Source organism: Emydura macquarii, unplaced genomic scaffold, assembly GCF_026122565.2.
Source record: "Emydura macquarii macquarii isolate MOO-44397 ecotype Brisbane River unplaced genomic scaffold, CSIRO-AGI_Emac_v2 contig_1363, whole genome shotgun sequence".
Classification (NCBI taxonomy): domain Eukaryota; kingdom Metazoa; phylum Chordata; order Testudines; family Chelidae; genus Emydura; species Emydura macquarii.
The window spans coordinates 2,264,432-2,292,204 of NW_027131500.1; the positions used below are offsets into that span (position 1 = coordinate 2,264,432).

A 27,773-nucleotide genomic window follows, 5' to 3' on the forward strand; every position below is an offset into this window, starting at 1 on the left:
ATTCCCTGGGTTGATTTGATTCCCCTTCTCATAGAATGACACTATATTTGCCCTTTTCCAGTCCTCTGGAATCTCTCCCATCTCCATGACTTTTTGAAGATAATCACTAATGACTCCGATATCTTCTCAGTTAGCTCGAGTATTCGAGGAGGTATTTCATCAGGCCTTGGTGACTTGAAGACATCTAACTTGTCTAAGTAATTTTTAACTTGTTCTTTCCCATTCCGGCTTATGATCCTACCTCATTTTCACTGGCATTGATTAAGTTAGATGTCCAATTGCTACTAAACGTTTTGGTGAAAAACAAACAAAAAAAGTCATTTAGCACTTCTGCCATTTCCATATTTTCTATTATTGTTTCCCCCCCTCATTAAGTAATGGGCCTACCATGTTCTTTATCTTCCTTTTGCTTTTAATGTATTTGTAGAATGTTTTCTTGTTACCCTTTATGTCTCTAGTTAGTTTCATCTCGCTTTGTGTTATGACCTTTCTAATTTTGTCTCTATATACTTGTTTATATTCATTCTTTGTAATTTGACCTAGTTTTGTAGGACTCTTTTTTGAGTTTCAGATCATTGAAGATCTCCTGGCTAAGTGAAGGAAGTCTCTTGCCATACTTCCTGTCTTTCCTTTCCTTATACATGTTTGTATAGCACCTAGTATAAGGCCTGACCCAGATTCAAATCTCTGGATACAACTGCAACACAAATGTTACATTGATAGTGATTCTGATGTTAAATAAATGTATGAAGCAGGAACTGCCTGGTAAGTACTAGGGTAAGTCTGAAGTGGAGTCCCTCAGGAAAAGGGATATTTTAAGAGGAAAAGCGTGACTGTGCACAGGAGCATACAACAAAGAAGCTTGGGATTCTGATAACTCCAGAAAAGAGAAGAAGGGAATTAAAAACCTTGGGAGGTTCCCTTGTAAGTGCTCAGAACTCCATTCCCTGGGGGAAGCAGACCTTTGCATTGATCTAGCAGCAAGGCTTGATGACTGATCTAGGAGAGACATTGATTGACAGTGTGTATAAATAATAAATTCTACCAGCCCTCAGCTGCAGTAAAATTGGAGGAATGCAAAGCCTGTTTGCAGGGAACAGAGGATTATAGATGTTAGAACAAGCCTTTCTCAAAGACACAAAGGAACACTTAAGGCCCCTCACTCACTGCTTACACTCCAATACGAAAAGTTAACACAAGATCCTGCAGAGGAAAGACACAGGGCTAGCTAGGTAAAAGGCTTTAAAATAACTGGGAAAGGGCCAGAAAGATTGCATGAAACCTGTTTGCCATGCTGGGATGAAATGCAATTTTCAGTCATAAGGTTTTCATAATATCTGAGTAGCTGCAACATTGTAAAAAAATTGTTTAGTATCATAAATGCGATTTGTGCTTAAGATCTTCAATCTCTAATGGTAACTTAGGGTCGGAAACATTCTGGAACCCCACCAAACCCTAAAACACAACTCATGCTGAACACTCACCCTTCACTTTATGCAATCGATTCTCACTTTCAGGAATGATATAATAAATATAATAGAAGGTGCATATAGTAAATGAAACTTGGAAATATTCTAACCAAATGTAGGCCCACCCACACTCAAAATGCAGACAGAATTTTAACTGAAGCTTTAATCATTGAATTACTATTATCCTTCTAGTCGCAAGATACTATCCAAACAGGATGTTATTTGGAATACAAATGGTCTGCAAAATGGATAGAATTTTGTGACTAGGAGGATAACAGTAGTTCAGTCTAGTTTGAAGAGCAAGGTGCCTGATGTTCATATAGAGCCCAGTCCAGCACTGCGTAGCATCTGAGCTGATTGCTGCATCCACACAGAACTCCAACGAAGTCAATGAGTCTCCATGTACACACAGCCATTCTGCCTACATTTTAAAGTTGAGTCAAGTCTGCTCTCTAGTTAATTGTCTATTCAGTTAATCTACTCTCAGTAGGGCTGCGGTTGCTGACCTCAAAAGCAAAATAAATCCCAAGTAAGTTCTGAAAGAATTCATTCATTATAAAGAGGCCAAAAAAGCCTCTATTGGAATCTTACCTTTACAAAAATGTGCGTTGGTATGAATCGCCTGAGTAACTGATTAGTAAAGTTTGGGAACCGCAGCAAATTGATATTGAGAGATGGTAACTGTTGATATCCAGCCATGAGAGGGTAGAAGTTATATAACATTTCCTGCTGTGTGCCAGGAAGGATTCGTAATCGTATCTAAAATCATAAATAATTCCACGAAGGAAAGCTGTTTTACATGTGTTAAACATTTGCACACTTTAAAGTTAGAAATAATTCTCTTAAATATTCTCTTTAATCAGGTTGACTAAAAAACTTTATACAAAATATTACTAACCTTTCTTTTCTACCCAACTGCGCACTACCATATGATCAACAAGAATTTCCTTAGCTTGTCCAAAAAGACATAACTAGACACTCCTAAGATGACTTATTTTTAGTTCTCCTAAAACTAAAAAAGGTTTGGATGTGTGTGTTCCTCCAGATGTAGTACTCATTTTTCAATTCACCAGATTTTATGGATGAGTATTTACTAAATAACTCTAGGGTAATTTGATCAGATTATAGCAGAGTTGATAGTAAACTAACAAGCTATCACAAGGTAGCTTCTGAAAGTTTACCACTCACTTAGGGTAGGCCCAGATATTTGTTACAGTGTACTGCGTTTCTTTCTATGCCACCTGATTCGAAGTGAGAGAAAAAAAATATGAATTTCACGAGCCTTAGTCTGGTAGAACCTGAGCTGGGAGACAGATTTGTCCTGAATACTTGAAATTAATTTGCTTTTATTATTTTATTTCCTGTTTTATAGTAAAGCTACATTAAAAACAGTATTTAATTTTAAATACAATTTCTATAATCTAAAGCAGTGGTTTTCAACCTGTGATCTGCAGACCTCCGGGGGTCCATAGACCATGTCTAAGATTTTCAAAGGGGTCCACACTTCCATTTGAAATTTTTTAGGGTCTGCAAATGAAAAAAAAGTTGAAAAACACTGCTCTAAAGAGTATGTTGAAGTCTATGAGAATAGATTAACAGTGGTGTGAATCAAGGCATTCTTCAGTATCAGGTTAAACACACTGTAGTGACAAAGAGGACAATTTGTACCTGCTTAAGACCAGAAAACATGAAGGCATCACTGGGCTCCACTGATATTTCCACATCCTGGACTAAATTGGTCTTGTTTTGCAGGTGATATTTAACTGGTAAGGATTCTCTGACTCGACCAAATGATGGCAGATCTTTGGAGACAATGGGAATGAATACAAAGGTTACGTAACCTGATATGTAAATAAGTTTCTCAATTTTACATACAAAAACCAAGTTTGACTCAACAAAATTAGAAAGGTCTGCAAAAAGTGGTACAAAACTAAATATCTATAGGATACGTGATCAGATGATTCAGGAACAGGTTATTAAAATATAAAGTTTTCAAATATAATAAAAGAATCAGCTTTATCATTAGAATGCACTGAAAGCAATTTCTGATATTTCTTACAAGACTAGTTCTATGTATCACAATATTACTAATCTGCACTAGTAGAGGGGGCGGAGAAGGAGTCCAAGTATGGATTAGAATAAATTAGAGAGAAGGCAGGGTCCCCTCCCCAGCCCTATTCTCACAGCAGATATATGGTTATCCCAAATCTGTGGCAATAAAGGAGAAATGTGTGCCTATGAGCAAATTCTGATCTGAGATGCTAAAAATGTATAGGGCTTCCAACAGCCTTTAGTGAGCATTCTGTGCATGCAGTCCAGGGCAGAATTTGATACTAAATATTTCATGCATGTTACTATTACCTGCATTAACGTGGAGTGGGATGCCCTCTACAATCACATGTGGTAGAGTGATCACAGTACAAACAACAGGTACACTGTCCACAGCTGAACTCCTACCAAAGAAAATTATACATGTTGACCCACCGCATTTATATTCTTGATGTCAAATCACTAAACCAACAGAATTATCAAGCAGCAAACTAACAAGCAACATTTACAGCTGTCTTAACAGTTCAAAAAGAAGAAAAGTGTTAGACAGGTGAATGGTTACAATAAACCTGCAAAAAACATGCAAAATCTGGAGAAGACAGATGTACCTTATAACATCTGCTCTAAAAACAAACCTACATATAGAAACTCATGACTGAGGTGGGAAAAAAATAGTTAGGTTCATTAATTTTTTCAGTTTGTCCATTTAAACAGCACTTTTGTTACAGCTTAAGTGTTCTTTAACTTGTCTTTCTTCTCCCCCCCCCCCACATTTGAAATACTCTTTGGCTTTAGAAAACGTAAGAATTAGCATAAGAGATCATATAGATGAAATACTTAATACAAATTTAAATATCACCATTTAGATGCAATTTCAGCAGCATGTGCCATTTTTTAAAATGATTCCTACTGCGTTCACCAGAAAGATTCCACTCTGAGGACCAGTAAGGGAGGAAGAGAAAGCAAAATATATCATCCCTACCACCCCAACCCTCACCCCCCAAAAAAGTTATGGACTGCTTTAAAAACAGACAAGGGGTCCCTACCTCTTCCAGGAGATCATGTAACGTCCAGTAGCCACTCCACCTTGACCATTAGTAACTGGCGGACACCGCAGGCAGAAGCATTCACTAGCACTCTCGCCTGTCTGTAAAACAACTATCAACAACATTCTATTTAATTTTAAAGTGAATATTGGTACAGAAACCATTCAGATCTGAAAAACTAAAATTACTAATACATATGGATTATGTATACATTTTAGGAATAAAGGTGTATATATGCAATATAGCCAGTCTAAAGGATCCCCAAGTGACTCACAAATGATATACAAAAACATTAAGAGATAGTGAGGTGCTCAGACAGTACAGTAATGGGGGCCTGTCACATTACCTGGTCCTTGTGAGGAGAGCTGGACCCAGCGCTCCTGTGTCAGAGCAGGTGAGCCCAATCCAGCCAATTTAAAGGGGCTGAGCTATACCTGGGCCTATAAAGGACAGGAAATGAGAGGAGGTAGGAAAGAGTGATTGAGACAAGATGTGCCTGGGAAAGGGAAGCCACAGTGGAATGGAACTAACTCTGGTTGTGGGTCTCTGACACAAAGGTCCGGTGCTCAGGGAAGCTCCAGGAAGAGAGCAGAACTAAGGCCTGGTCTACTTCACAAAGTTAGGGTGACGTAAGCTGTCTTGCTTCGACACAGTTGTGCACATGTCTATACTTAAATTTGTCTCCCACTGATGTAAGTGGCCTGTTATGCCGACATACTACCATCACCTCCCCAAGCAACACTGTGCCAAGATTAACATAAGTAGGTCAATGCAGTGCACGTAGACACTGCGTTACCTATGCTGACCTTAGCAATGCTCCAGCAGCTGTCTCACAATGCTTCACACTGACTGCTCTGGTCACCATTGCGAACTCTACTGCCCAGGAAACACGTAGACCAGAAAGCCCCCCACTCTCCTTTAAGTCCCCATGGATTGCAATTCCTTTTCCTGATTGCCTGGCTTCATGAGCAGCTCTCCATTCCTGAGCGCAATTGCCCAGCTGATCAGGCCGGCTACATGTTCCAGACACACTCCGGCCAAGAGTAGACAAGAGAGATTGAATCTCCTGGGCCTGCAGGGAAAAGAGGCTGTTGCAGGCACATCTCTGAACCAGCCATAGAAACATTCATGTTTATGAGCAGATAGCCCTTCTCCTGCGTCCTCTGAGCTATGACAGGGACCAACAGCACTGCGGCATGAAAGCCCAGGAGCTGCAGCAAATATACCAGAAGGCCAAGAAGCAAACAATCAATCTGGTGCGGACCTGCCACAGACCTTCCACTTTTACAATGAGCTGCATGCCACACTCGGCAGAGGCCCCACCACGCTGCATACCACAGTCAATACTTCCGAGAAGCCAGAGTCACAAACGCCTGCCATGAACAGCGAGGACAAGGAGGTGGTTGAGGAAAGAGGATGGGGACAGGCAACCAGGGGAATCCAGTTGCACAGCGAGCCAGGACAGGACTCCACCACAGTCCCGCCAGTCAAGCATAGGTGAGCCTGAGGCAGGGGAAGGAACCTTAAGTAAGTGTGACTTTTCATTAATTTACTCATGCTAGAAGAGGTAGTGACACAACAAGAGAGGTAGAGTTGCCATCCGCTTTTCCACCCCTTCTAGAATTAGGTGGGTTCAGGGGGAGAGCATGCAGAGCCATTTATGTACACAAGGATGTCCCTTGAATCCTCTTGGAAGATCTCGAAACTTTCATGGAAGTGCTCTGCAATCTTCTGTCGAAGATTTCTAAGGATGGCTGTCTTAAATCTTCCTCCATGGTAGGACACTTTCCCACATCTCAGCAATAACTTCAGCAGGCAACATTGCAATATGAAATCTAGCAGCATACGGGCCCAGGCAGCTTTGGGATGGCACCTGTTTTCTCTCTGCCTTTCTTACCCTCAGAGTGAGATATCGGCTGAAATCACCACCGCCTGTGGAAAATGGTGTCATTACTCCATGCAGATCCTCTCTGTTACTAGTTTCATGCAATTCAACTATACCTTCCTCATTTCCCTAACCCCCAGGGGGCCATACTCCCCATGGCCGGTGCTGACTCACTGGCGTCGTGCACAAGCAATCCCAAGCAGAAGTGAGAAGGAGCAGCACATAGTGCTTAAAACTTTAAGGGAGCAAAGGAGAGTGAGTTCGGCATCTTAACTTTAGCTTTATGTAGCGAATATATGACAATGGTATCTCTGAGTGTTTTGGTATCTGAGATGTCCTCTGCAGCAGTTGCCATTGGGGCCTTGAGGGTCTCCTCCTCTGCACCCACAGAACGCCTGACCCAGATAAGGAGGAGAAAGAAGAGGACTCGGGATAACATGTTCAGTGAGATCCTGCAAGCCAGTGCTGCATCGGACTGGGAGCACTGGGCCTGAAGGGACATAGAAAAATAGCCCTTTCTATTGATGTATTCTGTGGCAAGGTGGTTTTGTGCCAAAATAGGGATATGCGTGCCATCTATTGCTCCACCACAGTTCAAGAACCCCACTGCTGCAAATCCATCCACTGTGTCCTGCACATTACTGAGTCTCAGTTCTGCATAGCAGGAGGCGATTACTGGCCCTGCACATGTTCATGACAGTGGCCCACAGTGGATTTCCCGATTCCAAATTGATTCCTGACTGACCAATAGCGATCTGGTATTTCAGGTTTCCCCACTGTGATCCCACTTGCTTCTCCATTATCAGCACAGTTCTCATTTTCGGTCCCTGCACTGAAGGGCTGGGGCGGACTCAGCCCACAGATCCAGGGACATTGCCTTGTGCATCTGAAAATTCTGCAGCCACTGCTCGTCCTCCCAAGCCTGCATGACAATGTGATCCCATCAGTCAGTGCTTCTTCCTCCGGCCCACAAGTGGCATTCCACCATCTGCAGCTGCTCCATGAATGCCACCAGCAACCTTGAGTTGGTTCTCAATATGTCCTACAGCAATCTGTCCTACAAGAAACCATTATGTTCCCTATTGATTCAGTTCTTCTTGTGGTTCTGCAAACACTGCAGGATCACGTGCCCTGTGCTTGCAGTGCTCATGACAATAGTGCAGAGCTGTGCAAGCTCCAGGCATTGGTTGCACATGGCAAAGAGCGAGAAGGGTCCCATGGGTTTGTGAAAAAAGACAAAAATTATGGGATACAGATGACATTAGGGAGATGGAGACAGTTGCAAACTGGGATTTTGACCCCACAGTCCCAGTCACCCCTGCGCAACTCGTTTCAGCCCCACCATGCATTGGGAAGACTTCCCAAAAGACTGTCTGCTAGACAGGATAGCCACCCACGATGCACCACACTGTACATCGATACAAGCACTCCTGGTGAGCACGCACACCACTGATACAAGGAGCCAAGAACACATGCACAAAAGCAATGTACTAACTGTGGCAGCTTTATACCGACATAACTTGCATCAATGTAAGTTTGTAGTGTAGACATGGCCTAAGACTGGGAAGCTGCCAAGAGTGCCACAGATCCCCGGCAAGAGTGACCCTGAAGTCTGGGGCAAAGCAGTGAGTTAAAAAACTGCTCACTGTTTATGTTCTTGAATGTTTTAAGAAAAACAACCATCTTAAAGGAGACTGGGCGTGTTTGGAAGTTGAGAAGCCTCGCCCTGTCACAGGGACACAAATATGATGATTTGACAGATGACAGAGAACCTTCTGAACAGAACCATGGAATCTCTAATACCCACACAGAACAAACACAATCTCAGAGTCACATTCAAAAGGGTAAACTGCACAGTTCAGCTGACAGACTCAGGATTCCCCTTCTGCAGTAATTTCCAAACATTTAAAATGTTTTTGTCCTGTTTCAGAACAAAAAGAAATTTTGATATTTGCTGCTGAAGGTAAATTGTTCCAAAAAAAAAAAAAAAAAATCAAACCAGTTTGTTTTGGAAGTTTCTCACCTAAATTTTTTTAAATGAAATTGGCTTTTTTCATAATTCCTCTTATTTTATTTTTAAATCTAGGTTTTTTTTAATTTAGTTCAGTTTTATTTTAAAAATTATTAACAACAGCTGCTACTTAGAGCGCTTATTGTATTTTCTCATTTAAAGAAAGAGATGCACTCAGGACATTAAAAAAAAAAAAAAAAAAGAGCTGCTACTTAGAGTATTTATTTTAAAATTATAAAGCCACAGGAGCTGGGGCTGTCGGGCTTCCAGGGAAGCCGGCACTCTGAACTACCTTAGGAGTCATGAAGCCTGGGGAGGGGAGCCATCCAGGGAGTCCTGGCTGAGCTGTGAGCCTCGTTGCCCAGGAAGCCATCGCTCTCCAGCAGCCAGCCAGATGGGCTGTCGGGGAGCCTGGGAAACTGGTTGGCAGGTGGGCTAAAACATCAGCCTAGTTTCTGTTGAAAGTTTCAACAGAATTGGCATGTTCCTGCGGACCATTCCACAAAATCACCATTTTCCAACCAAAAACTGCTGTCAGAAAGTTTTTGACTGCTCTACTGCACAGGCCTCAGAGACTAACTTGCAAATAACATTTAGAATTTATAAAATTTCTGAGAAGTCAGTCACCACAATCACTTTCAGAAAGCCGTGCTAAGCAAAATTCTACCAAACGCTGTAGTGGTTTCGACTCCTATTCAGACCCGCCACTGTTTACGTTAGATTTTCCATGCGTCTCCATGCCAAATAGCAAGGCACAGCTGAATAAGGTACAAATGGAGTTTCAGCTTTAATTTTTTTCCTTTTGTGAGTTCAGCTCAAAATGCTAACATTATTTCAAAAAATTTAAGAGAAACGCCAAATGAATTTGTCAATAAACTATTAAAATGTGTTTCTTCCCAATTCCCACTCCTCCTCAAAAATCTTATTTAAGAAGCAAGAATAATATAAATTCTCACCATTCTCCACATAGGATTCCAGCTGGTCTACTGGTATCATGGAAGTGGAAAGTTGTAGCTGGCTAGTTATAATAGTGAGAGCCCAAGGTGAAGCACTCAGAATGTCTGTCATCAGCAAAAAGGGTATGTCTGCAAAGACTCTGTCTAAGTGTTCAAACTATCAAGAGACGAGACAAAGAATGTGTCAATATTTCAGTGGGTCACATTTTGTCTACTCAATTTTTTGTGATTCCAAGGTATGTCAATCAATTTTCAAAACACATACCTTTGAAGAAACAAATTTAACAGCAACATCAAATGGAAATACAGTTTCTATAGTTACTGTTTCATCCTGCATGGGGGGGAAATAATGTATTAAATTTTAAGTTTAGATATTGACATCAGATTACAGGTAAGAAGTTAATATTACAGGGGACTGAATTCATCATCACTGCCCCAGCCCTACCCAGAGCATCATCTGCTTTGGTACTCTCCTGAATAACAACAGACAAAGCAACTACGGATACTGGTGACTATAGAAGTCAATACTTTTCCCTTTCTTGGATATATTTGTGAAGCTGCTCACTCAACTGGAGAGAAAAAATGCCTGAGTATTTTTCCCTTATAAGCTAGTTATATTTTAACGCTGTATGGGTCTAAGAAAAATTTACACTGATTATTAATTCAGTAAGTGTCATGTTTGAAACTGAATTCAATAAAGAGTGTAAAATAAAATGTTGATACCTGTTCTCAATAAAATTCCCTAAAATAATTTTAACATGAAGGCTCACCGTCAACTTAAACAAAAGAAAAATACCACACTTCTGTCCAAACATTCCTCCTTCACATACAGTAATTATGACAATCTGTTACAAGTAACATTTAAGAGATGAGAGAAACTAATTTATTTTCTTCATTTGTGCAGTTTTACTCTATACACTTAAGACACCAACATGGGGGAAAAAAGCTTTTCAGAAGTAGGAAAATTTGATTTTAAAACAAAAATTGGCAGGTGACTATGGAATAAGAAGCTACTGTTCACTTTTTCCTGAATTAAAAAAAATTTCAGTTTGACAGTGTCCCTCTAAGTTTCAGTGATAGCACCAGTACATGGAACACCATTATTCCAGATATAGTTCTTGGCTGCTGCAAGATTAAATTTAAGGAATAAACACATGATTTTATATTCCTCCACACTTGCCAGAAGTTGGATCACCTCAAAAATATTGTTTCTTGTGTCCATTTACTTTTCTCTACCTCTTCAATCCTGCCCCTTAATCCTTTCCTCTTTCAACAGCAGTTTCGGAAAAGCAACATTTCCTCAAGATGGCCCACGTAGGCTCCTGGTTTTGTATGGGGAATTACCTGTCAAGGCGACATGGTGTAACTTTCTCTCCCCTTAGAAAGCAACCATTTCACCTCTGTTAAGCATTTTCTCTACAGTGGAAGCTGAATTGGGGGTTTCTCTTTTACACAATCTCATATGACAGCACTATGTACTGCATTTCCATCTTATTTTGGAAATTTTGTACATTTTATGAGTACGAAAGTGAATACATTTTAAATATGTTTGGCAATGTTATCCAATTAATCCATTTAGTACTATTCTACTACAGATACCCTTGAAATTAGGCTTGCTCTTAAAAATCACAAACAAGTCATCCAAATCCCTTAATCATTTCGTACACGAACGAACAAGAAATGAAGAGTCATTCCAAACTGCTGAACTCAACGTATCATACCCTGTGGCACTTGCAGATGATCTCTTTTTCCTCAACAGTAGCACTGATTAAATAGGAAACATAGACCAGAAACATCCTGGTACCAACTGTTCCACAACGAATGTATACGGCTTTTTCCAGCTGTAAGATATAAAGATAAATTAGTAAAATAGTACTCAAAATGCAACCAGCAAGTCCAGAGTTGCCCTTTCATTCATGTAATGTACCTCAGTTAATACAGACTAGGAGAACCGCAATGGGCAACAATTGCTGGTCTTCAGTTCTGGTTACTGGCAGCATAAAGTGTGACATCAATACAAGGGCAGCATAGCTCTGGCCATTCCACTACTGATGTTCACCTGCTATTTACAGTAGTAGGCTGGAGCCATTTGATGTAACAAGCCTAGGACTTACTAGTTATTAGTTCAAACTGCATGAGTTTTACCATATTGCTATCTGTGTAGAATATTTAGGAAGACAAATACTCTTCGTAGCAGACATTAACCGCTGTCCATTTCACGAACCCAACCCTCCTCCCCATCCTGCCACCGCCACCATAAAATAAATAAATAAATAAATAAATACATACATACATAATCAGTATGTGTCACTCCACTCTGTATCCTTATGAGATTTAGCACTCATGCTGTTAGCAAATTATCAGTGTAGCGCACAGTGCTGTTGGTGTGCACTTTTAAAAGATGGCAAATACTACAGAATCACTCTATCTCCGACCTAAATTATATGTAGCCCATCAAAGTCAACCCCTCAATCAGAAGAACTAGTGCATCCTGAATTCATTCTTCCCTTTCACAGTGAGGAATGAAAACTGAGCATTGTCTTTTCCCCCTTCCTTCTTTTTAGCTTCATATCACAATATGAAATCCCTCTAATGTTCACCCTCGGCCAAGCACCTTAACAATGCTGTGAGACTCTTCAGTATGCTCAGGTGCTTAAACTTAACACTAAGGTGGAAAGAGTAAAATCTTCTCTCTGTCAAAGTTATCTCAACTGTGCATTTGTGTTAAAAGAGTCACAGTTCAGATCAGCCTCCATGGATTACACTAATTGGTACCCCACACAACCCCTCAAACCCACCCCATAGAACTAAAATGTAAGGAAGTCAAAGGCTCATCCCTTGAATAAAACTGCTGCTGCATTAGACAGAAGTCCAGATACCAGACATCGTTACATCTGAAACTAAATTCTGGTCCTTCTGATTTCTGTATGAGTCATTTTCAGTTTAGCTATTAAACATTTTCCTAATCAGAGTGGGGGCAGTAATTAGAGAGATTCACCTTTTCTCCTGGCTGTAAATCTCCTACAGGGATATCAGGAAGTAATGCAGGATAAGAATCATCACACATTTCTGTTCCATGAAGAGTCACATGTGTTTTCTGAGTCAGATTGGCATCTTGCCCTAGAATACAAATATTCTGTTTCTGTACCCACAAAATTATTATTAATTTGTATGTTGCTTATAACTGGCAAGTAGGCACTCTCTAAGCATATTAAAGTATTCATCACAAAAAATAAAATCACCACTACCAGAAATATACCTCAACCAAAATGAACAGCAACAGCAAGACAGAAAACAACAACATGAATGCATCACAGAAGTTTTTTTTTTTTTTTTTTTTTTTTTTGTGGTAAACAGAGTGATGGCCTTTCAGCAATCTATGCCAAATCGGTGGAGGGGGTTGGTGGGAAATGTACAATTCATAGTTATAGGGGGTCATGATGTGAACAGGGTATCCTTTATTTTGCAATAAAAATATTTTAAAAGAACAGGTCCTTCCATACTTTACTACACTGAACTTACGTAAGACAAAATTTGTAAAAATTCATGGGAATCTTGCTCAATTATGGGCTGACTGGGGTTACAAAGACCATGACTGGCTATGAAAAAAATCCCAGAAATCAAATCTTGTCACATGGTCATGGAAAAGAGTCTTTCCTATAATAGAAGTGTTAAATTTTGATCATTCTTTTTAAGTAATCAGCAAGCCCATAATGACATTGTGTATCAAATGTTGAGACTCTCATTGAAGGGGAACATAGATATGGTGTCAGACACCTCATTATGAATCTGATGCAAAAACTCAATGAAGTCAAATCAGTGGGAAGGCTCCCGTTTCTATGGCCTTTGGATTAGACCAGCGGTTCTCAACCTTTTTTTCCCCCGAGTACCACTCGGGTGAGGTACAGTCAGGTCAAGTACCGCTTCGCCTAACTGTGCCTGGCCAGAGTGGAACACGGTGAATAGGTCGAGTTCCGTGGAGGGATCAATACCCTCCACCGAAGCCTTGCCGCCATTTGACCATTTTCGGCGGCAGGGTGTTTGGGGCTTTTCGGCGGCATTGGTCTTTTTCGCCGGCGGTGCGGGGGGATTCGGCGAGGGGGGGGAACCATTCGGCGGCGGCAGGGGGGGGGGGGGTTCTGCGGCGGCGACCTTTTTCGGCGGCAGCGGGGAGGGGGACACGGACATTGGGGGCGGCGAGCTGGGGGGATTCGGCGGCGGCGAGCTTTTTCGGCGGCGGCAGGGGGGGGGGGCAATTCGGCGGTGGAACCGAGCCGTCTTCCGCGTACCACTGGTGGTACGCGTACCACCGGTTGAGAACCCCTGGATTAGACTCTACATGAGCCTGTATTATAATACAGGTAGACAAATGCATTTTAGCAGTTATCCATACAAAGCGAAGTGTATTTCTCAACCACCGTCATCGTCAATAGTATAACATCAAGAATACAAATTCCAAATTAATGGCATGTAACTACATGAAGCTACCTGGAATGTAATTCTTATCCTGTGAGGAACACAGGCCATGATCCTGCTCCCATAAATGTCAAATGGGTCAGGATTGGGCCCCTGCAGTCCAATGGAAAAATATAAGTGTATTTGAAATATTACTTTTAAATCTAGTTCTGTAACAAACTTGCTAGTAGCTCAGCAAGAAAAATCTACCATCTGTTTGTTATCAAAAATAACTTTACAGTGCACAGCATGAGAAAATTCTCTTTAAAACCTGCTTTTTTGTTGATGCCTACAAAACACTGCTGTCTAGTTTTAGGTAAGCTGGCAACCACCTGCAAATGAGACCTTTGTTACCACTCATTTCTTCATACACATCTGTCTCCACTATAACCCTGTCCACTCCTTAACCCCCATCTTGTTTAGCTGTTAATTGACCTGTCATGATTTGTGTAAATCCTAGATTTAGACTGTGAGTTCTCTGTGGCTGTGTGTTAACTCTTTGTACAGTAACTAGGACAATAAGACCCTTAAGCTGCTACCGTGACAGAAATAAATACCTGGTTTTAAACCTGCTGTGAGCTTCACATCTTTGGCAACTGTCTTCTCATGGGATTGGACTGTCACCACCAAACAATACATTTCATTAGTCAGAGCAGGAGGTTCATGCTGGAGTTGAACAGAAATATTTGGCACTCTAGAAATGATCCTTGAATCAAAAAAAGAAAACTGGTTAGTTACTCCACATTTCTTTGATAGCTCAATTTTTAGTCCATTTTAATTAGGGTTACAGTTGCCTATTGCTCAAATGAGAGCTCCCGGGGAGGTAGACTAGTGAAATAGGATATATGCCTGAAAACCAGTGGCACAGATCCTATTAGAAATGACTGGGGGTCCAGTAAGAGTTGGGAGCTCACATTTCTGAAACCAGAGATACAAAATCCCACATCGAACAGCAAATGTTGTGAAAGTGAGGATTTAATTCTTCTGAAAATGTCCAGTTAGTATTAAAGTTAGTAAATACACTAAAAAAATTATTTCCTTGTATAGCATTTTCAGGCCTCTTTGTGTATTTATATACTGCTGTAAATAACTCTTCCTTGTTTGCTTTACCTGGAAAAACAATCAGACAGGACAAATAAAAGGGGACTAAAGCCTGCTTGGTTTACCTTTGGCAATGACAAATGAGATACAGAAGAGGGTGATCTCAGTGAGCTCAAGCTCTGTTCTAAAAAAAATAAAGAACTGACTGGGGTTGGGCAATAGGTAAGTCAGAAAATAAATCCTCACAAGCTACTCATTTTTCTTTGAAAACTTACATTTTAATTTTTATTTATTTTACAAAGATCCAATACATATGGGAGATCTTTTTGATATGCACTATTATGCATTTTAAGCTTTTACTTACATAGTGTTTGCCTGAATAGTCAAGCTGTCCCAATGAACCTCATTATCTGGAAGTTTAGGTCGCCGTTTGAAGGAGCGAGCTGCCTGCAATGCTTCTTGAGATGAAGCAGCGTCTCCCCCTCCTCCCCGCCAATTCAAAATCACACATCTGCCTGTTTCAGTGCCCAGGATTAAATCCACAGAAGTGATCTGAAACATGTTTATTCAAATACAGTGTTATTTTTTTCCCCTCCTCCAGTCATTTTGCAGTACACACAGCCATTTTATATATAACATATACCACTAAAACTACTTGCAGCTCAGGAGATTACAGTCTCAATACACTGGCACTGCCGTTCAAGCAGTTGCACTTAAGCAACTATGGCAGTACTGAGATACATATATGCAGACATATATATTTCTGTGTACACATACACACACACCCCTTTAATGAAGTTCTTGGTATTTCCCACTCCCTCCTGTCCCTTTTTTTATTCAAGTTTTTGAAGTGGGTACAATGAAATCTAAGTTTCTGTGATATGCTATGGAGAAACAGTTTTACAAACATTATTTCAATTGTTAAGTACCAAAAGCAAGCAATTCAATCTTACTCTCAGCCTTGTAAACAGCTTTACATTTAAATATAGACAATACTGTCACATTACTAACTACTAAAGAATTGCAGTCAGCCTTGCAATGTTGAGCTTTAAGAGCCAAACTTGTCAATCTAGATAACAAACCTCAATTTTTTTCCCCACATCTTCACTTTTTGCAACAAATTTGAAAGTGAACTTTCTCGTTTTACCAGGGACTAGGCACACTGGTCCCTGGGATGAATATTCCAAAATATCACTTTTCTGATATGCTTCTTCCACCACACAGTACTGATTGTATTCCTATAGCAAGTGAGAGAAAATTAAGTTAATATATTATCAGCAATAGCATAGCTATATAGTGGATGCTGACAATCTGTGTTACTGGACGAAAATGGAAATCCTGCTAGAACTCTCTGCTTCTCATACTAGTGAACAATTTGTGTTATGGATGATAAACCTAATTTATTTAACTCATTGATCATATAGAAGTTTATTTAGGGTAACAAGTTTCCTCTAACAACTATTCTCAATAATATTGCATAATTGCCCTTTGATGTATTTAAAGTGCAATTATTCTAATTAATTTAACATAAAGAAACCCTCATTTGTAATTCTAGATGATTTTAAATAAAATGTTTAATTTCAGAAGTGTTGTTTTACAAGTACCACAAGGAGACAAAAGTTGTATTGTTGTCTATATTAAACCACTGATGTTTTGGAGAACTTATTAAATCAGTATACTCCTCAATAGAAGAGAACACTAACCGTATAATAAAGGTAAAGGTGACCCTTTTCCAATATTCAAATTGGAAAAAGTAAATGAAGCTGCCAAGTTACAGTAAGACCCATTCTGAGAAACTAGCCTTATCCTAACAGATGATCACGCATATAAAACATAGTTACCTGGTTATTGAAGCCGACACATAGCTTAGAAAACCTGATTGGGTGAGGACAATCAGCTTTCAAGTAAATATCGAACTGAACAGGAACATCAACATGAAAACTTGGAGCAAGAAACTTTGCTTTGCATTGCACTAGAATTTAACACAAAAAGGTCTTTGTTAAATTGATAAGACTGTCAAACTGGAACACTGAACTCCACCGTAAACTCCTTCTTCCTGTGTACACCTTGTACAGTATATGACTTCTATACAGAATGATTTTTAGCCCCACCTATTCATAAATATACCAAGGTTAAAATACTGCACACTCCTGCAGAATAAAGCTCTGCACTCCACGAAGCTAAGAAACACTGGGGACCTACACAGGGGTTTGGGAAACACAAGGGGACAGAAGTTCAGCAGAATACAGCATACTTGCATTGTAATCATGCAGCTGCTAATGCCTCCCACATATCCCCTTGTATTTGTGGGGTTTAAGCTAGTCCATATCCTCGTTCCCATTCCTGGGGAGTTCTGTTTCAGAGGGACAGCATCTCTCTCAGCAGAAATCTCTCTCTTCCACTGTATTTTAGGCCTTCTGTGGGCCAACTGCAGTTCAGAGGATTCTTCCTCAGACAGACTCTCAAATGGTTTTTGTACCAACTACATTTATCCACATCACATTTGGGAGAAGGAGAAAAGGGGAAAATATAATTTGGTTTTTCTCACCATCCTCCCAGCCCAGTAATGTAGATAGAGAATAAATGGATTTGTTGCCACAAGCTCTAAATGCTGGCAGTTAGAACATGTTTTACATCTTTAGTCCTCCTCAAATGGCATCTACAGCAAATGACTGCAATTTACAACATCAAAGTATCATTTATTGGGACGAAACTATGGATTAAGCTTTGTTACTTACCAAATGGTACAAAATCTTGAACTTCTATTGTAAAAATATTGCTGCCTGCGAGGGAAACGCGGTCAGTCCACAGCTTCTGTGAAGCTTTCACAGCAGAAGCATCACAATCAGGTTCAGGGTCTGGGTTCTCATTCTATACCCAGATAGAAGATTATAAAAGAAAGAATTAATCAGATATTGAAAAATCTTTTGAGAATGTTTCAAGCAAGCTAAATCATACTTCCTTACCATAAGAACTTTAATCAGGTTCTTTTCTATCCGAGACTTCTGGTCCTCTTTTAGAGTGGATGCTAATGAACAGAATGAAGGAAAGCAAACTAGACTACAAAACCAGCAGAAAAGGTAAGTCATCCTCCCAATCTTTCATAAGCATTAAAAGGAAGGTTGTCCCTGAACTAAGACAATTAAAGCATTACTCTTCAGAAAACGACAACTTCCATACAGCTCTTTCCATGAGAACTTCGGTATTTCCAAACATAAATTCCATTACTTAATATTTTCTATCTATTTTAAGTCTTTCCTCTTATTCTGAGTACAGCCAATGGGAAGACACCAAACTGTGGCAAAATAAAATTCTGTGTCTAAACTCTGGCTAGGTGAAGTATATGATAGTTTACAAAGAAGGAAAATTTTCAAAGAGAACAATGTAATATTCTATGAAGGGAGCAATTTGCTCTCCAACCATTGCCAATGGCTACATGTAGTTTCTGCTTGTAAGTACAAGCAGAATGGTTTGGGGAAGCAACATGCTCTGATAAGACTGAAAATGGCAGGTGAGAAGAGATATAGAACAAGTCCATTGACAGCAGCAAGATATCCTTGAAGCAGAGGAAAAGATAGGGAACAGTTAATGAAATCAATTTAACATGAAGCAGGAAAACTGGAGACAAAATAAAAACAAAGAAATGATCCAAGAGACTAAAACTACAACAGTGTTTGGATTATTACAGTGTAGCCACCAGGAATAGTTGGATAGAAGTAACATTTATACGTTTTGTTATCGATAGTCTTTAAAAATTCAAGTGCTCACTTAACACTCTTGGAGGAGATTGTGTTACCTTGTTTTTTTGCGGTCAGTGAATCAAGAAAGTGGTGTTAGCTAGGCAAGAGGAATACGCCTCTCTCTATGGATATATTTTTCTAAGTTTTCCCCCCAAATAGTTAACATATTACTGATATTTTATTATATGCCCTATTTTAGTTATTAGCCTCAGCATCTTTTTGCCTCAGGTTATAAAAGTTATCTGCATTACATCTTCTCCAATCCCAATTCACTCTTCACTGGGATGCATCTGACCTAATATAAGGTATATGAGTGGCACAATGATTTGTGACATGGCTAAAGACTCAAATACTGTAATAACTAATAGGAATGAGATGCACTTCTTAAAAGGATACCTCTACCCAACAGCTCTAGAGAGTAAGTAATGTAATCTTTTAACTGTGCCATGAGGTAAGAACATTTGAGAGCTGTGGTCAATATGGAAGTAAGGAGAGTCCACCATCCTTCACTACGGTATTCACACATGACATAATCCAACAGCCTGGAAAAGGAAAAAAGTGGAACAAGTGTATAATTTAAGTAAAGCTATGGGTTATGTATTTGATATCTTCTTGTATTGTGAACAATACTAAAGCCAACTCAAATCCACTTCTCTCCCACAAAAAAACCCCCAAAAATCTCAAAGAGCTTATCAACTATAGACTTACCACTAGAGACTCAGATAAAAAAAAATTTTTTTTTTAAAGCTAATCAAGAACCTTCTCTAATAACCTTCTCTGGACAATGAGCACCATTTTTAAAAAAGGATGTTTATTTCACTGTGTTTACTTTTGTCTAGACACAAAATAGTAAATGTTATGGTAAATTTAATGCCTGTAGGTAGTATTGTTTTGGTTTTTTAAATGGCACTTACTGCACAATCGTAAACCAATAGAGAAATGTGTGTGTGTCTTGCTGGAATGAAGCAAACACTTAGAACAAAACATTCTCCGATCTCAGTTATCACGCTGTTGCTAGAACAACTTGCATGAAAGAAACTAACCAACAGTAAAAGTCCTCACATTTCCTCCCTTAACATTAAGTACAGAATTAAAAACAGCAGCTGGAAAGGAATCACAGTTTATGTTATTTTAGGGTCTGGCTGAAATGTTGTTGGGTATCTTGAAATTCAAAGTTTTCTTTAAAAGAAAAAGGAAGTATGCTTAATTGTATTTTTCTGCTACTAAAATACAGTCACTACAGGCTTTGGCTGTACTATGGATATTGTGCAAAAGCTTCTCACTATTGTAACACTAATTCATCCTCACACGTAGTGAAGCTTTAACAATGGTGAGAAGTTATTGCAAAATGTTTGTAAAATTTCCCTAATTTACACATGGCACTATATAAACAGATGGGCTGCCACTCTATTAAATCGGCCTTAAACTTTCCCATGTAGACAAAGCTTAAGTATAACCAAAGGTGTACATTTAACAGCTATAGTTATATCAGTATAAACATTCTGTGTAGACACCCACATTCTAGGATAAAAGAGTGCCTTTTTGGTTTACTTTATTTTGCTTGAGAAAGAGTGTAAGCAAAAATGGAAAAAACTAATTATACCAGTAAAACTTGTAAAACTTTCCTGCGTAGACAAGGCCTTACAGAAAATTGTTTCTAGCCAGCAGCAAAAGCAAAGTTAGGACAATGTCGCTCCCACCCAACCCATATACCCATGTCAATACAACAGAATGTGATCTTCAAATCCTAACAGAGTATTAAAATGCTTAACTTTAAGGAGCACAGGCATTAACCCCTCCCATTTAGAAACACAAAATTAAGGCATTAAATGCACAACATCGATTCAGTTATATATTTAACTTTAGCACACCCAGAACTCAGCTTCCAAGAGCTTCCTGGATTTTAAATTGTTAATGCAAAGTTTAAAGTTACACGGTTAAAAGTTTATTTTTTTATCTTTTAATATTAAATAGCAATATTTAAATAATTAGAGAAGGTAGTTAAGTATAGACAAGACATTACGAAATTTTCTTTTAAGCTTTAGATTTAACTTTTTTCCCCCCCCTTATGTGTTGAATGCCATAGTATCTGAGAGGAGTATGAGTGGTAATTAATTTCTCTTTGCAACTATAAGATACTAACTTCCTAATTTTAGGCTGTTCTTGTTTGTCCCACTGGGTAATCTTTTATTTGTGGATTATTGGCTGGGAATTACTTTTTCGTTCAGGAGTAACTTCTGAAGTGGACCATACAGCCAGCAGGAATCAACAAACTCTGAAGTTCATTCCCAGAACTCCACATGCATCACATAAAGGTACCAGCAGTCTCTTAAATGAATTTCTAACACCATCCCACAAATCGATAAGATCTATGTTCCAGACGAGAAAAATAATGCACTAAGGAATCATTCATAAACAGTACTTACTTCAGAGCTTTGGTGTAATCTTTAGCATAATAATATTCTTCACCCATCTGAACCACTGAAAAGAAAAAGTTGTCAGACTGTCTACAATGCAATACTTAAAATATTTTTCCAAAGATTTTCAAAGGGTTATTTGGTAAATGATACTTACTCAAGTGACTCTTCATCCTTGGACATTTGTATTTCTTGAACTGTGCTACGGCATTACTCAGCAAAGTGATTATTAGCTCCTAACAGATAAATCAGCAGTAATGATACAGCAATATGTATATTTCAAAATAGAAATAATTTCCATATTGTTCTAACACTAAGATAAAACTTACAGAATGAGGAACATTTTTCTCTTTTAGTTGGAGGGCTAGAATTCCCACCTTCTCTTTTTCAGGATCAGAAAGATCAAAGCCTGCAAATGATAATGAAAAGTTCATTGAACTAGAATTTTATCCAGTCCCAAAAGGAATCACAGTAACAAGATAAGTGAATGCAAAGCCAGTTCTGACTCAGGCATATTTAGATTCTTAACACTGCCATCTCTTAGGAGAAAGAATGTTTATGTTTGGAGAACTCTGCAGTATTCTCTCTTCTATAAAGAGAATTTTGGAACAATCATTCTTTCAAGCCAGTGTATTATTAACAGCAATTTAAAAACGAACTTAAATGTTTTAAAACCAGAATTTTCAAAGATGCTCAGATCATTGGCTAGAATACACCAAAATTTACAATTTACAAATATATTACATGACAAACTATTTGCTGGCTTCCAAGTAATTACTTCACAGTTGTGTTTCTCTACCAATAGCTGACAAACATCAACACTTAAGAAATGTAAGGAATGCTGCTTTCTGCTTTATTTTATGCATCATTTAGGCTATCAACTGTTGCAGGAAGACAGAATCCTGCATTCACACCTTAGCAGGAAACAAAGTTTTATTCACTTTTAAACTCCACTGATATTTATAATTTTTATTCAAAACTCAACATTTTAAATCACACAGTTAACCGACCAATTATATTCTCAAAATGATATCACTGCATTATTACCAGTAGCACCAGAAGGAGGATGTTTCAAGGATATTAAAAGTTGCTATGCCTAAAGGTGCATCCAAGTGATCAATGAGAGAAACAGGCTGGAATCAACAATGTGAGAATTGCAAAGTCACATACATATACATGCATAAACTCAGAGCTATGTCAGGAGTCTGAGAGGAATAATGCTCCATTGATGGTGAAAATATAACATATAGCCTTCCTTACTTTACATCTAGTGATTCAGTTTTTCCCTCTAAATCTATTTTGATACTTGAAAAGGTGTTGCTGGAAGTGGCAGTTCTTGTCTGCCAAAAAGAGGTACTATTTACAATGGGATGAGTTTTCCAGGCCTGATTCTCGTTTACAGTAAGGCCTCTTTATGACATTCTGGCCCCTCGGTCTCTCGTGTGTGTGTGTGTGTGTGTGTGTCTCTCTCTCTCTTCCCCCGCCCCATTATTTGCTTCTTACTCTGTTGTCTAACCTCTTACTTTTAGTTCATGAGAATTTCTGGGGATATTAGGAGGACTTCATTCTCTCACCTCTAACTATGTCCATCATAATTGCCACAGTTTTAGGAAAGATAATATTAACAAACAAACAAACAAACAAAAACCCATCAACACATATACAACCAGCAAAATAAAATGAACTGTAGAACTTTTATCACTATTTTGTGCACTATTTATTTTGTATTACACCAGTAACTAGTTTAAAAACATCTCTAGTTAGGTACAAGATATATTCATCTACAGAAAAACAGAAAAAAACGTATAGAAATCAGATTCTAGATGTACACCTTCCTGCCTTACACCTCAGATTTATACTACTTTACCAACTAAAATGACAAATTAAGGCCCCAGTCCCACAACTAGTTCTGCAGGGCAGACCACTGCCACCTACTTAGTCTTACTGATGTCAATTGGTTGTGCATAGGTGCAGGGAGTCTGCCAATCCAGAGCTAATTATGGGATCAGGACCTCAATCCCTTTTGTCTGACCTCTACAGAAATTATAAACAAAAATTATTTACTTAGTATTCCCTGACGCCATGATCTTTGTCCATAAAAGTCAAGCACTCCAGTTTGAGTTTCCAGTGGATCCGGATTGGGATAGATGACAGAAGACTGAAAGGTAAGAGTGTTGAAGTACATAAGCAAAAACATACACACTCGAAGAGCAAAACGAGGACTGTCAAGTTCTTAATGTATTTAAACTTTTTCAACCATTTATGTAAAATATTATTTACCAGGAAACCAGATAAGCAATTGAAGAGTGGACTACTAGCATGTACAATTGAAAAAGTCGAGAAGATTTTTTTAAAGTAAAGGGTGAGAAAAGCTGACAAGTAAGGAGGAGCACATGGTTTGGACAGAGACATCCCTTAGGATGATTTATTGAAGGGGTTTCTCTATATCCTAGCAAACAGAAGAGGATAGAAGTTTATAAAGTAAAGGTAGAAACTCAACAGACAAAAGGAAAACAGTCCTATTCAATTACACTACATGAATGCAGACAACTAAATATTGATTAAATATTAATGAGTGGTTGCATTCAAATACTAGAAGTCTAAATACTAAGATGTGTGAACTTGAATGCCTGGTATTAAATGAGGATATTGATATTATAGGCATCATAGAAATTGGTAGAACAGTGATAATCAAATGGGACATGGTAATACCCAGGTGCAAAATATATAGGAATGACAGAGTAGGTCATGCTGGTTGGAAAGTGGCACTATATGTGAAAGCAAGCATAGAGTCAAATATAGTAAAAATCCTAAATGACTCAAACTATACAATAGAATAGCTATGGATAGAAATTCCATGCTTGAATAATAAAAGTGTAGCAGTAGGAATATACTCTACTAACTACCCGACCAGGATGGCAATAGTTGAAATCCCCTATTATTATAGGGGATTCTGTGGTTTGGTTTTCTCTGTATCTCTTAGCATTTCACTATCTCCATATTGACTGGGTACATGCCACCTCAGAATGGGATATAGAGATCAATTTCTAGACATCATTAATGATTGCTTTTTGGAGCAGCTATAGTCCTGGAACCCATAAGGGGAAAGGCAATTCTTGATTTAGTCCTAAGTGGAACACAGGTTCTGTTCCAAGAGGTGAATAGTGAATATAGCTGAACTGCTCAGTAAAATATAATTACATTATGCTTGCTATAATATCTTTGTAGACAGCAAAATAGCAAAGAAACCCTTTTTTAAACGCTACTGTAATGGAAACAGAAAAAGGAGGAAGCTAGTTAAATGGACATTAAAAGGAATAGTCACAAGAGTGAAATGTCTGTAAGCAGCATGTAAACTATTCAAATCATCATAATAGAGGCTCAAATTAAATGTATACCCCAAATAAAAAAACTAGTAAGGACTAAAAAAAATGCCATCATGTCTAAACCATGTAAGTTAGAGGTTAGAGGCAAAAAAGGCATCTTTAAAAACTGGAAGTCAAATCCTACTGAGGAAAACAGAAGCATAAACTCTGGCAAGTCAAGTGTAAAAGTATAATTAGCCACAGCAAGAATCTGAAGAGTAATAAGCCAAAGACTCAAAAACTAAGAGCAGATTTTTTAAGAAGCAGACAGACTTCTGAACAATCATTGAGGCCACTGGAAAACACAAGTGCTAAAGGAGCACTGAAGGAAGACATGGCTGTTGCGGAGAAGCAACAGGAATTCTTTGCATTGAGGATGTGAGGAAGATTCCTACTTTTTTTTTTTTTTTTTTTTTTTTTTTTTTTTAAAAAGATGACAGATTTGAGGAACTGTCCCCGCTTGAGGTGTCAATAGAGAAGGTTTAGGAACGAATTATAATTTAAACAGTAATAAGTCACCAGGATCTGATAATATTCACGCAAGAGTTCAGAAGGAACTCAGATACGAAAAGAAGAACTACTAAAGCTATGTACACACTGACGGGGGCAAATTCGCCACCATCAGATAGATTCTTCCGGTTCAATTGAGCGGCAGTGAAGACACGCTCAATCGATCCAGAAGTCAATCTAATAAAACCATCTCCAAAAAAAAGCATAGCACTGGATTGATGGGAACACGTTTCCCATCGGCATAGTGCAGTGGAGACAGCGCGCTAAAGGGAAGTTACGAAGTTGACAGGAGTTGCGCAAGCTACTCCGTGTAGCTTGAGAAACTCCCATCAACGGCCACTGAATTTTGCGAGCAGTGTAGACCTGCCCTAAGTTGTGGTTGAACCTATCACTTAAATTAGCTTGCGTATCAGATGATTGGAGAATAACTAATGTAATGCCAATTTTTTAAGACGACTCCAGAGGCAATCCTGATCATTACAGACCACTAAGCCAAACTTCAGTACTGTGCAAACTACTTGAAACTATGGTAAAGAACAGAATTATCACACACACAGATGAACACGATACATTTGGGAAGAGTCAACCTGGCTTTTGTAAAGGGAAATTATGCCTCACCAATCTATTAGAATTCTTTGAGAGTGTCATCAGGCACATGGATAAGGGTGATCCAGCTGATATAGTGTACTTGGACTTTCAGAAAACCTTTGACAAGGTCCCTCACCAAAGGCTCTTAAGCAAACTAAGTAGTCATGGAATAAGAGGGAAGGTCCTCTGATGGATCAATAACTGGTTCAAAGAGAGGAAACAAAGGGTAGGAATAAATGGTCAGTTTTCACAATGGAGAGATAAATTGTAGGGTCCTCCAAGGATCTTTACTGGGATCAGTACTGTTCAAAATATTCATAAATGATCCGGAAAAAGGGGTGAACAGTGAGGGGCAAACTTTGCAGACAATACAAAATTACTCAAGATAGTTAAGTCCAAAGCTGACTCTGAAGAGTTACAAAGAGTTACAAAACTGGGTGATTGGGCAGTAAAATGGCAGATAAAATTCAGTGTTGGTAAATGCAAAGAAATGCACCCTGGAAAATATAATCCCAGCTATACAATGATGGGGTCAAAATTAACCATTATCACACAGGAAAGAGATTTTTGAGTAATTGTGGATAGTACTCCAAAAACAACTGCTCAGTGTGCAGCGGCAGTCAAAAAAGCTAACAGAATATTGGGAACCACTAGGAAAGAGATAGATAAGATGACAGAAACATAATAATGCCACTATATTAGATCCATGGTACACCCACACCTTGAGTGCTGCATGTATTCTGGTCACCCCATCTCAAAAAAGATGTATTAGAATTGGAAAAGGTACAGAGAAGGGCAACAAAATTGATTAGGGATATGGAACAGCCTCCATATGAGGGGAAATTAAAATGACCGGAACTGTTTAATTTAGAAAAAAAGATGACTAAGGGGGAGATATAATAGAGGTCTATAAAAATCATGAATGGTGTAGAGAAAGTGAATAAGGAAGTGTTATTTACCTCTTCACATAATGCAAGAACCAGGGGTCACCCACCCAATGACATTAATAGGCAGCAGGTTTAAAACAAACATAAGGAAGTATTTATTCACTTAATCCACAGTCAACCTGAGGAACTCATTGTGAGGGGATGTTGTGAAGGCAGAAGTATAACTGAGTTAAAAAAAAGAATTAGATAAGTTCACAGAGGATAGGTCCATCAATGGCTATTAGCCAAGATGGTCAGGGATGCAATCCCATGCTCTGGGTGTCTCTAAGCCTCTGACTGACAGAAGCTGGGACTGGACGATGGGATGGATCACTTAATAATTGTGCTGTTGTATTCATTCTCTCTGAAGCATTTGGCACAAGCCACTGTCAAATGACAGAATACTGGGCTAGTACTGCACCATTCACTGTACTGGGTCAGACTATTCTTATGTTCTCACTTCTCACAAATTCAGTCTAACACCACAGCCTATTTACTTTCATTTGCTTTTAGTATAACTAATTGGTATAATTAGTGTAAACTAATTACTTTTTCTGCACAGTTATAGATAGTAGGAACCGGTTAAAAAGGATAAAACTAAGATTACCCAGCAGTGACAGGTAAGTATCATATTTTAAATGATTGACACATGAGTGTGAAAGTAGAGTTAGGTATAATTATACATGAGTGTTCATAGAGTACAATGAAGCTCCTTTTCCAGACTTTTTGTGCCAGATAAGTGCTGAACAATTTATAAACAGCTAGAAAATATTTTACATAAATTCTGCTACATAACTAAGAAATCGGTTTTACAGTTGAGGACATTTGAGATCAAGTGATGACTAATTTATTAATTCATGATCAATCCTTCTAAATACAACTTTAAGTATTTCTGTTCCTAGGTTTGGCTTCAGCTATACTGGAGTAAAGTTTTCATAAATAAATATTTAGAACAAAACGTTAGCTGATTGACAAACTGTTTGCAACTTACATCATGGTTACAGAGTGTGTTCGCTAGTTGCTTCCGTTCCTGTGAATAGTATGCTGCCTGCTGGTAATAGAAACCTGGATTCTGTGTCTGAATTGCTGTCAACCCTAGTTTAATAGCCTCATCAAACAAGTCTCCAAAGGCCTGAAATCTTTAAAAAAAAAAAAAAAAAAAAAAATTTACCACCGGAATATTTATTTACTATGAAACATAAGATTAAGACTTAAAGATATGACATGTGACTATAGTTAAGTACAACACACAGGAAATTTGAACTAAAGTGTTATTTTTAATTAAATTAAAGTTCCAGTGGGACACAGCTCACTT

The 27,773-nt window shown here is 38.7% G+C and overlaps 1 protein-coding gene across 2 annotated transcripts in view; it reads right to left on the reverse strand.

Moving 5' to 3' along the window:
* Positions 1–27,773, reverse strand: part of TRAPPC11 (trafficking protein particle complex subunit 11) — a 43,343-nt gene that overhangs the window by 2,575 nt on the left and 12,995 nt on the right. For both annotated transcript variants that reach the window (XM_067551678.1, XM_067551677.1), the window contains exons 10-29: positions 27,450–27,597; positions 23,134–23,227; positions 21,399–21,478; positions 21,227–21,305; positions 21,079–21,133; positions 19,049–19,194; positions 17,879–17,940; positions 17,651–17,783; positions 16,754–16,884; positions 15,995–16,150; positions 15,277–15,464; positions 14,429–14,577; positions 12,415–12,536; positions 11,138–11,257; positions 9,682–9,747; positions 9,417–9,573; positions 4,565–4,676; positions 3,831–3,922; positions 3,138–3,271; positions 2,061–2,228 (exon numbers count right to left, since the gene is read on the reverse strand). In XM_067551678.1, coding sequence (XP_067407779.1) covers positions 2,061–2,228; positions 3,138–3,271; positions 3,831–3,922; positions 4,565–4,676; positions 9,417–9,573; positions 9,682–9,747; positions 11,138–11,257; positions 12,415–12,536; positions 14,429–14,577; positions 15,277–15,464; positions 15,995–16,150; positions 16,754–16,884; positions 17,651–17,783; positions 17,879–17,940; positions 19,049–19,194; positions 21,079–21,133; positions 21,227–21,305; positions 21,399–21,478; positions 23,134–23,227; positions 27,450–27,597 — 2,392 coding nt within the window. The remainder of the gene's footprint in view (positions 1–2,060; positions 2,229–3,137; positions 3,272–3,830; positions 3,923–4,564; positions 4,677–9,416; positions 9,574–9,681; positions 9,748–11,137; positions 11,258–12,414; positions 12,537–14,428; positions 14,578–15,276; positions 15,465–15,994; positions 16,151–16,753; positions 16,885–17,650; positions 17,784–17,878; positions 17,941–19,048; positions 19,195–21,078; positions 21,134–21,226; positions 21,306–21,398; positions 21,479–23,133; positions 23,228–27,449; positions 27,598–27,773) is intronic.